This window comes from Phalacrocorax aristotelis, chromosome 6 (assembly GCF_949628215.1).
Source record: "Phalacrocorax aristotelis chromosome 6, bGulAri2.1, whole genome shotgun sequence".
Lineage (NCBI taxonomy): Eukaryota > Metazoa > Chordata > Aves > Suliformes > Phalacrocoracidae > Phalacrocorax > Phalacrocorax aristotelis.
This window is the reverse complement of record NC_134281.1, coordinates 33,033,046-33,043,148: the sequence shown is the minus strand read 5'-3', so window position 1 is coordinate 33,043,148 and position 10,103 is coordinate 33,033,046. Positions and strand designations below refer to the sequence as shown.

The window sequence follows — 10,103 nt, the reverse complement described above, 5'->3', positions numbered from 1 at the left end:
GGGCCGGGTGGCCGAGAAGTGGCCTGCGGGGCTTGGCTTCCTCTGGAAGGACTCCAGCCACGCAGGACTGCTCTGGGCAGCACGCTGGGCTGAGCACACCTCTGGCAGGCCCCATGTCGTGCTGGGGCCTCCGGAGGGTTTCTGCCCTACGGCTGAGCATGTAACTGGGGAAGAGGCAGAGGAGCTCTCGGGGCCTGCCGAGGCTTTCTTGCCCGCGCTGGGTTTTGTTTTCTCATTGCAAGCCTTCTTGGCCAAGGCTTGCAATGATGTGCTTCCCTGCTCCCCACAAGCCGCTCCTTCCCTGTGTGACCGATCGCGATTGCTCACCTGTCCCTGGGGTCTGTTCCCATTTCTCCAGAGGCGAAGTGCAACCCAAGACAGGAAGCACAGCCACAGGCTTTGCAAGGCCTTGCAACACAGCCGGCTCCTGTCCACCTGGGCAAGGGAGTCCCGGAGCTGGCCCAGAGGGTAGGGCGGGTCAGAGGCCACGCTCTTGGCGACAACGGGCAGTTCCTTCGGGCCCGCAGGAGGGACGTCCTTCCTGAGCCTGACCCAGCTCTGGGGGCTGCGGGGGCCAGTGCTGCTGTGCCGTTTGGGGACCATGCTCTCTCCCACAAAGGGCAGCTTCCTCAGACCCTCAATAACAGCGTCCATCATGATCCTAACCAAGCCGTAGGGGCTCTGAACGTCGATGCTGCTGTCCCATTCGGTGGTCATGCTCTCCGCATCAACGGGTGGCTGCTTCAGGTCTTCAGGAGGAGCTTCACTCTCCACAATGAGCCAGGTGGGGTTGATGTAAATGCGAAGACCAGCAGGCAACAGTGACAACGTGCAGAGAGCCATGGTCAGGGAGAGAGCCGGGCTGAGAGTTATCATGGTCTCTCCTGAGGAAAAAGATCTCGACGCACGAGCTGGCTTGGGCTGTTACCCTGAGCAGAGTTCAGGCAGTGACCACCAGCACCGAGTGGCCACCTCGCGTGTCTGCGCTTGCAAGGGTTGCCGACCTGACAAGTCACGGGCTGATGGCACGCAAGGCTCTGTGATGTCATGCAAGGCTCTGTGACGTCACGAGGCCTTTCTCCACCAGCCCGGCAGGCGACGGAGGCTGCGGCGGAGCTGGGCAGGACCCGTGTAGGTGGATTTTGAAGCCTGCTGCTCCCACTGCTGTGCCTGCCGGCGGACACTGAGCCCAGCAGGGGAGCGGCACTGTGTCCCACGTGGTCTGGGCTGTGCCCTGAACTTCTCAGCAAGAAGGGGCTGTGCCCAGAGCTCCAGCCCAGCTGCGTTCAGCACCGTGCCCCAGCTGGGCAGCTGTGACGCGGTTCTGCTCAACATCCTCTTGGGGGCAAAGTGGCAGCCCATGTTAAGAGGAAAGCCAAAAATTCACTCTTGGTTTGACAAAAATCATAACCGTTGAGAATGAGGAGTGCGATTAGTCTAGAATTATTCCTGGAGGGACATGACCCACGGGGTCCTGGGCATGCGGCAGCCAATGCCACCTCAGTGGGATGTGGGTGTTTCCCAGGGATCCTCACCGGGACACGGGCACCCTGCCGGGCTGCAGTGCCCTCCTCCTGGATCATGGGCACCCGCGGGGCACCTCACAGCCTTGAATGCCCGTTCTCTCGCAGCCCAGCTGTCCCAACTTCTCCAGGAGCGCGTGCTCCGCAGGCCCGCATACAGCAGCCTGGCTCGCACCACTGCCTTTCGTGTTGCCCCTTCCTGGATCCCCTTGGTACCAAAATGACACATGCTACAGGAACAAAGCACTTTATTGATCTGAGCAGTGCTAGAAGATTGAGGAAGTAGGCTGCTCCCAGCAGGAGTTTTGCCGAGTTTCCCAGGCGTCTCTGCTGCACGGGCATGCTTGGCTGTTCCCTCTGGGGAGGCAGAGATGAGCCCCGGCCCTTTGGATGCCAGTCGGCCCTGGCAGCACCTTTGGGAGGGCAGAAAAGGGGGACCCTCCCCAGAGGTCCTCAACGGAGTTGGCAAATACCCGTTGGCTGTTGTGCTGGACAGGCACGGGCGACCCACCAGGACGTGGCTGCCTGTTGGCCATGGCCACCCGCAGGAGCATGACCATCGGGGCGCTAACGGCCTCCAGCCAGCAGAAGAAGTCGGTGGAGGTGCCCTCACTCCCGGAGCCTTTGGTGGGCTGAGGCATGTCCCGACGCACCAGCTGCCCGTCACCCTGAAGAGAATTCACTGTTAGCTGGGTGAAAATACTACAGTTGGGAGGGTTATCCACCCACTTCCTAGCAGCTGCCCCTCTTCCTGGTGTGATGCTTGCCCTCGCACCAGCCTTGGAGGTCCCAAGGCCTAAGGTACCCAACGGGCCATAGGCAGGCACTGGCCACTGCCACCTTACAGGGACATGGGGAGCAACCACAACACACCTCACCGGGATACGGGCACCCACCGGGAACCTCAGAGGGAGGTGGGCACCCTGCTAGGATGTGGGCCCCTCCTCCTGGGATGCGGGCACCTGTGGAGCCCCTCACGGCCACGGATGCCTGTTCTCTCCCGCCTCAGGTCCCACCCTGCAAGGACGCCGGCACTCACTTGCACCCCTGCATCTCCTCTTGCCAATCCGCCGAGAGCACGCCCTAGGTGGAGGTGCAGAGGGAGCTAGAGAAGGCTCTCCTCCGCTTGCCTCGCCTTGCGCCTTCTTCTCGGAGTGCTGGTGCGGGAACACTTTCAGGCGGAGGCGGTAGACAAGCCTGGTGCACCTGGCCAGCAGGGTGGTTTTGGCCTCCAGCTGGTGGACGGCTTCATCAGAGCTGAAGGTGCCCTCCTCCGAGCAGTCTGTTCCCACAGAAGATGAGGCCGGCCGTTCCTTTCCCTGGAAATGACAGGGCCGGGGGCGCAATGAAGTGGGCACGGGCCGGGTGGCCGAGAAGTGGCCTGCGGGGCTTGGCTTCCTCTGGAAGGACTCCAGCCACGCAGGACTGCTCTGGGCAGCACGCTGGGCTGAGCACACCTCTGGCAGGCCCCATGTCGTGCTGGGGCCTCCGGAGGGTTTCTGCCCTACGGCTGAGCATGTAACTGGGGAAGAGGCAGAGGAGCTCTCGGGGCCTGCCGAGGCTTTCTTGCCCGCGCTGGGTTTTGTTTTCTCATTGCAAGCCTTCTTGGCCAAGGCTTGCAATGATGTGCTTCCCTGCTCCCCACAAGCCGCTCCTTCCCTGTGTGACCGATCGCGATTGCTCACCTGTCCCTGGGGTCTGTTCCCATTTCTCCAGAGGCGAAGTGCAACCCAAGACAGGAAGCACAGCCACAGGCTTTGCAAGGCCTTGCAACACAGCCGGCTCCTGTCCACCTGGGCAAGGGAGTCCCGGAGCTGGCCCAGAGGGTAGGGCGGGTCAGAGGCCACGCTCTTGGCGACAACGGGCAGTTCCTTCGGGCCCGCAGGAGGGACGTCCTTCCTGAGCCTGACCCAGCTCTGGGGGCTGCGGGGGCCAGTGCTGCTGTGCCGTTTGGGGACCATGCTCTCTCCCACAAAGGGCAGCTTCCTCAGACCCTCAATAACAGCGTCCATCATGATCCTAACCAAGCCGTAGGGGCTCTGAACGTCGATGCTGCTGTCCCATTCGGTGGTCATGCTCTCCGCATCAACGGGTGGCTGCTTCAGGTCTTCAGGAGGAGCTTCACTCTCCACAATGAGCCAGGTGGGGTTGATGTAAATGCGAAGACCAGCAGGCAACAGTGACAACGTGCAGAGAGCCATGGTCAGGGAGAGAGCCGGGCTGAGAGTTATCATGGTCTCTCCTGAGGAAAAAGATCTCGACGCACGAGCTGGCTTGGGCTGTTACCCTGAGCAGAGTTCAGGCAGTGACCACCAGCACCGAGTGGCCACCTCGCGTGTCTGCGCTTGCAAGGGTTGCCGACCTGACAAGTCACGGGCTGATGGCACGCAAGGCTCTGTGATGTCATGCAAGGCTCTGTGACGTCACGAGGCCTTTCTCCACCAGCCCGGCAGGCGACGGAGGCTGCGGCGGAGCTGGGCAGGACCCGTGTAGGTGGATTTTGAAGCCTGCTGCTCCCACTGCTGTGCCTGCCGGCGGACACTGAGCCCAGCAGGGGAGCGGCACTGTGTCCCACGTGGTCTGGGCTGTGCCCTGAACTTCTCAGCAAGAAGGGGCTGTGCCCAGAGCTCCAGCCCAGCTGCGTTCAGCACCGTGCCCCAGCTGGGCAGCTGTGACGCGGTTCTGCTCAACATCCTCTTGGGGGCAAAGTGGCAGCCCATGTTAAGAGGAAAGCCAAAAATTCACTCTTGGTTTGACAAAAATCATAACCGTTGAGAATGAGGAGTGCGATTAGTCTAGAATTATTCCTGGAGGGACATGACCCACGGGGTCCTGGGCATGCGGCAGCCAATGCCACCTCAGTGGGATGTGGGTGTTTCCCAGGGATCCTCACCGGGACACGGGCACCCTGCCGGGCTGCAGTGCCCTCCTCCTGGATCATGGGCACCCGCGGGGCACCTCACAGCCTTGAATGCCCGTTCTCTCGCAGCCCAGCTGTCCCAACTTCTCCAGGAGCGCGTGCTCCGCAGGCCCGCATACAGCAGCCTGGCTCGCACCACTGCCTTTCGTGTTGCCCCTTCCTGGATCCCCTTGGTACCAAAATGACACATGCTACAGGAACAAAGCACTTTATTGATCTGAGCAGTGCTAGAAGATTGAGGAAGTAGGCTGCTCCCAGCAGGAGTTTTGCCGAGTTTCCCAGGCGTCTCTGCTGCACGGGCATGCTTGGCTGTTCCCTCTGGGGAGGCAGAGATGAGCCCCGGCCCTTTGGATGCCAGTCGGCCCTGGCAGCACCTTTGGGAGGGCGGAAAAGGGGGACCCTCCCCAGAGGTCCTCAACGGAGTTGGCAAATACCCGTTGGCTGTTGTGCTGGACAGGCACGGGCGACCCACCAGGACGTGGCTGCCTGTTGGCCATGGCCACCCGCAGGAGCATGACCATCGGGGCGCTAACGGCCTCCAGCCAGCAGAAGAAGTCGGTGGAGGTGCCCTCACTCCCGGAGCCTTTGGTGGGCTGAGGCATGTCCCGACGCACCAGCTGCCCGTCACCCTGAAGAGAATTCACTGTTAGCTGGGTGAAAATACTACAGTTGGGAGGGTTATCCACCCACTTCCTAGCAGCTGCCCCTCTTCCTGGTGTGATGCTTGCCCTCGCACCAGCCTTGGAGGTCCCAAGGCCTAAGGTACCCAATGGGCCATAGGCAGGCACTGGCCACTGCCACCTTACAGGGACATGGGGAGCAACCACAACACACCTCACCGGGATACGGGCACCCACCGGGAACCTCAGAGGGAGGTGGGCACCCTGCTAGGATGTGGGCCCCTCCTCCTGGGATGCGGGCACCTGTGGAGCCCCTCACGGCCACGGATGTCTGTTCTCTCCCGCCTCAGGTCCCACCCTGCAAGGACGCCGGCACTCACTTGCACCCCTGCATCTCCTCTTGCCAATCCGCCGAGAGCACGCCCTAGGTGGAGGTGCAGAGGGAGCTAGAGAAGGCTCTCCTCCGCTTGCCTCGCCTTGCGCCTTCTTCTCGGAGTGCTGGTGCGGGAACACTTTCAGGCGGAGGCGGTAGACAAGCCTGGTGCACCTGGCCAGCGGGGTGGTTTTGGCCTCCAGCTGGTGGACGGCTTCATCAGAGCTGAAGGTGCCCTCCTCCGAGCAGTCTGTTCCCACAGAAGATGAGGCCGGCCGTTCCTTTCCCTGGAAATGACAGGGCCGGGGGCGCAATGAAGTGGGCGCGGGCCGGGTGGCCGAGAAGTGGCCTGCGGGGCTTGGCTTCCTCTGGAAGGACTCCAGCCACGCAGGACTGCTCTGGGCAGCACGCTGGGCTGAGCACACCTCTGGCAGGCCCCATGTCGTGCTGGGGCCTCCGGAGGGTTTCTGCCCTACGGCTGAGCATGTAACTGGGGAAGAGGCAGAGGAGCTCTCGGGGCCTGCCGAGGCTTTCTTGCCCGCGCTGGGTTTTGTTTTCTCATTGCAAGCCTTCTTGGCCAAGGCTTGCAATGATGTGCTTCCCTGCTCCCCACAAGCCGCTCCTTCCCTGTGTGACCGATCGCGATTGCTCACCTGTCCCTGGGGTCTGTTCCCATTTCTCCAGAGGCGAAGTGCAACCCAAGACAGGAAGCACAGCCACAGGCTTTGCAAGGCCTTGCAACACAGCCGGCTCCTGTCCACCTGGGCAAGGGAGTCCCGGAGCTGGCCCAGAGGGTAGGGCGGGTCAGAGGCCACGCTCTTGGCGACAACGGGCAGTTCCTTCGGGCCCGCAGGAGGGACGTCCTTCCTGAGCCTGACCCAGCTCTGGGGGCTGCGGGGGCCAGTGCTGCTGTGCCGTTTGGGGACCATGCTCTCTCCCACAAAGGGCAGCTTCCTCAGACCCTCAATAACAGCGTCCATCATGATCCTAACCAAGCCGTAGGGGCTCTGAACGTCGATGCTGCTGTCCCATTCGGTGGTCATGCTCTCCGCATCAACGGGTGGCTGCTTCAGGTCTTCAGGAGGAGCTTCACTCTCCACAATGAGCCAGGTGGGGTTGATGTAAATGCGAAGACCAGCAGGCAACAGTGACAACGTGCAGAGAGCCATGGTCAGGGAGAGAGCCGGGCTGAGAGTTATCATGGTCTCTCCTGAGGAAAAAGATCTCGACGCACGAGCTGGCTTGGGCTGTTACCCTGAGCAGAGTTCAGGCAGTGACCACCAGCACCGAGTGGCCACCTCGCGTGTCTGCGCTTGCAAGGGTTGCCGACCTGACAAGTCACGGGCTGATGGCACGCAAGGCTCTGTGATGTCATGCAAGGCTCTGTGACGTCACGAGGCCTTTCTCCACCAGCCCGGCAGGCGACGGAGGCTGCGGCGGAGCTGGGCAGGACCCGTGTAGGTGGATTTTGAAGCCTGCTGCTCCCACTGCTGTGCCTGCCGGCGGACACTGAGCCCAGCAGGGGAGCGGCACTGTGTCCCACGTGGTCTGGGCTGTGCCCTGAACTTCTCAGCAAGAAGGGGCTGTGCCCAGAGCTCCAGCCCAGCTGCGTTCAGCACCGTGCCCCAGCTGGGCAGCTGTGACGCGGTTCTGCTCAACATCCTCTTGGGGGCAAAGTGGCAGCCCATGTTAAGAGGAAAGCCAAAAATTCACTCTTGGTTTGACAAAAATCATAACCGTTGAGAATGAGGAGTGCGATTAGTCTAGAATTATTCCTGGAGGGACATGACCCACGGGGTCCTGGGCATGCGGCAGCCAATGCCACCTCAGTGGGATGTGGGTGTTTCCCAGGGATCCTCACCGGGACACGGGCACCCTGCCGGGCTGCAGTGCCCTCCTCCTGGATCATGGGCACCCGCGGGGCACCTCACAGCCTTGAATGCCCGTTCTCTCGCAGCCCAGCTGTCCCAACTTCTCCAGGAGCGCGTGCTCCGCAGGCCCGCATACAGCAGCCTGGCTCGCACCACTGCCTTTCGTGTTGCCCCTTCCTGGATCCCCTTGGTACCAAAATGACACATGCTACAGGAACAAAGCACTTTATTGATCTGAGCAGTGCTAGAAGATTGAGGAAGTAGGCTGCTCCCAGCAGGAGTTTTGCCGAGTTTCCCAGGCGTCTCTGCTGCACGGGCATGCTTGGCTGTTCCCTCTGGGGAGGCAGAGATGAGCCCCGGCCCTTTGGATGCCAGTCGGCCCTGGCAGCACCTTTGGGAGGGCGGAAAAGGGGGACCCTCCCCAGAGGTCCTCAACGGAGTTGGCAAATACCCGTTGGCTGTTGTGCTGGACAGGCACGGGCGACCCACCAGGACGTGGCTGCCTGTTGGCCATGGCCACCCGCAGGAGCATGACCATCGGGGCGCTAACGGCCTCCAGCCAGCAGAAGAAGTCGGTGGAGGTGCCCTCACTCCCGGAGCCTTTGGTGGGCTGAGGCATGTCCCGACGCACCAGCTGCCCGTCACCCTGAAGAGAATTCACTGTTAGCTGGGTGAAAATACTACAGTTGGGAGGGTTATCCACCCACTTCCTAGCAGCTGCCCCTCTTCCTGGTGTGATGCTTGCCCTCGCACCAGCCTTGGAGGTCCCAAGGCCTAAGGTACCCAACGGGCCATAGGCAGGCACTGGCCACTGCCACCTTACAGGGACATGGGGAGCAACCACAACACACCTCACCGGGATACGGGCACCCACCGGGAACCTCAGAGGGAGGTGGGCACCCTGCTAGGATGTGGGCCCCTCCTCCTGGGATGCGGGCACCTGTGGAGCCCCTCACGGCCACGGATGCCTGTTCTCTCCCGCCTCAGGTCCCACCCTGCAAGGACGCCGGCACTCACTTGCACCCCTGCATCTCCTCTTGCCAATCCGCCGAGAGCACGCCCTAGGTGGAGGTGCAGAGGGAGCTAGAGAAGGCTCTCCTCCGCTTGCCTCGCCTTGCGCCTTCTTCTCGGAGTGCTGGTGCGGGAACACTTTCAGGCGGAGGCGGTAGACAAGCCTGGTGCACCTGGCCAGCGGGGTGGTTTTGGCCTCCAGCTGGTGGACGGCTTCATCAGAGCTGAAGGTGCCCTCCTCCGAGCAGTCTGTTCCCACAGAAGATGAGGCCGGCCGTTCCTTTCCCTGGAAATGACAGGGCCGGGGGCGCAATGAAGTGGGCGCGGGCCGGGTGGCCGAGAAGTGGCCTGCGGGGCTTGGCTTCCTCTGGAAGGACTCCAGCCACGCAGGACTGCTCTGGGCAGCACGCTGGGCTGAGCACACCTCTGGCAGGCCCCATGTCGTGCTGGGGCCTCCGGAGGGTTTCTGCCCTACGGCTGAGCATGTAACTGGGGAAGAGGCAGAGGAGCTCTCGGGGCCTGCCGAGGCTTTCTTGCCCGCGCTGGGTTTTGTTTTCTCATTGCAAGCCTTCTTGGCCAAGGCTTGCAATGATGTGCTTCCCTGCTCCCCACAAGCCGCTCCTTCCCTGTGTGACCGATCGCGATTGCTCACCTGTCCCTGGGGTCTGTTCCCATTTCTCCAGAGGCGAAGTGCAACCCAAGACAGGAAGCACAGCCACAGGCTTTGCAAGGCCTTGCAACACAGCCGGCTCCTGTCCACCTGGGCAAGGGAGTCCCGGAGCTGGCCCAGAGGGTAGGGCGGGTCAGAGGCCACGCTCTTGGCGACAACGGGCAGTTCCTTCGGGCCCGCAGGAGGGACGTCCTTCCTGAGCCTGACCCAGCTCTGGGGGCTGCGGGGGCCAGTGCTGCTGTGCCGTTTGGGGACCATGCTCTCTCCCACAAAGGGCAGCTTCCTCAGACCCTCAATAACAGCGTCCATCATGATCCTAACCAAGCCGTAGGGGCTCTGAACGTCGATGCTGCTGTCCCATTCGGTGGTCATGCTCTCCGCATCAACGGGTGGCTGCTTCAGGTCTTCAGGAGGAGCTTCACTCTCCACAATGAGCCAGGTGGGGTTGATGTAAATGCGAAGACCAGCAGGCAACAGTGACAACGTGCAGAGAGCCATGGTCAGGGGGAGAGCCGGGCTGAGAGTTATCATGGTCTCTCCTGAGGAAAAAGATCTCGATGCACGAGCTGGCTTGGGCTGTTACCCTGAGCAGAGTTCAGGCAGTGACCACCAGCACCGAGTGGCCGCCTCGCGTGTCTGCGCTTGCAAGGGTTGCCGACCTGACAAGTCACGGGCTGATGTCACGCAAGGCTCTGTGACGTCACGAGGCCTTTCTCCACCAGCCCGGCAGGCCACGTAGGCTGCGGCGGGACCTGTGTAGGTGGATATTGAAGCCTGCTGCTCCCACTGCTGTGCCTGCCGCGGAGAGAACCACAACACACTTCACTGGGACATGGGCATGCAACAGGCATCACAGTCGGACACGGGCACCCACCAGGAACCTCAGGGTGACAGGCGCTCCCGGTCCTCAGGGACACCTCATCGGAAATGGGCACTCCTCTGCCGGTGTCTCCTCTCGAGTCCTGTCGCTGGCCGGAGCGGGCCTTGCTGGTCCTCGTGTGAGTTGTGCCGGTGCCGCCGCCTTTGCCGCGGGAGGGCGTGGCTTGGCGGGAGGCGTGGCGAGGCCGGCGGGGGCGGGGGCGGAAGGGGCGGGTACGGCCCTGCGAGCGGCGGCG

At 62.2% G+C, this 10,103-nt stretch overlaps 1 protein-coding gene across 1 annotated transcript; it reads right to left on the bottom strand.

Moving 5' to 3' along the window:
* Window positions 1-7,517: 7,517 nt before the first annotated feature.
* Window positions 7,518-10,018, bottom strand: LOC142058928 (uncharacterized). Its single transcript, XM_075096987.1, has 3 exons — window positions 8,971-10,018; window positions 8,325-8,604; window positions 7,518-7,953 (listed from the first exon to the last, which is right to left on the bottom strand). The coding sequence occupies exons 1-3, from the start codon at window positions 9,517-9,519 to the stop codon at window positions 7,949-7,951; spliced, it is 834 nt and encodes a 277-aa protein (XP_074953088.1). The 5' UTR covers window positions 9,520-10,018; the 3' UTR covers window positions 7,518-7,948.
* Between the last annotated feature and the right edge of the window lie 85 nt (window positions 10,019-10,103).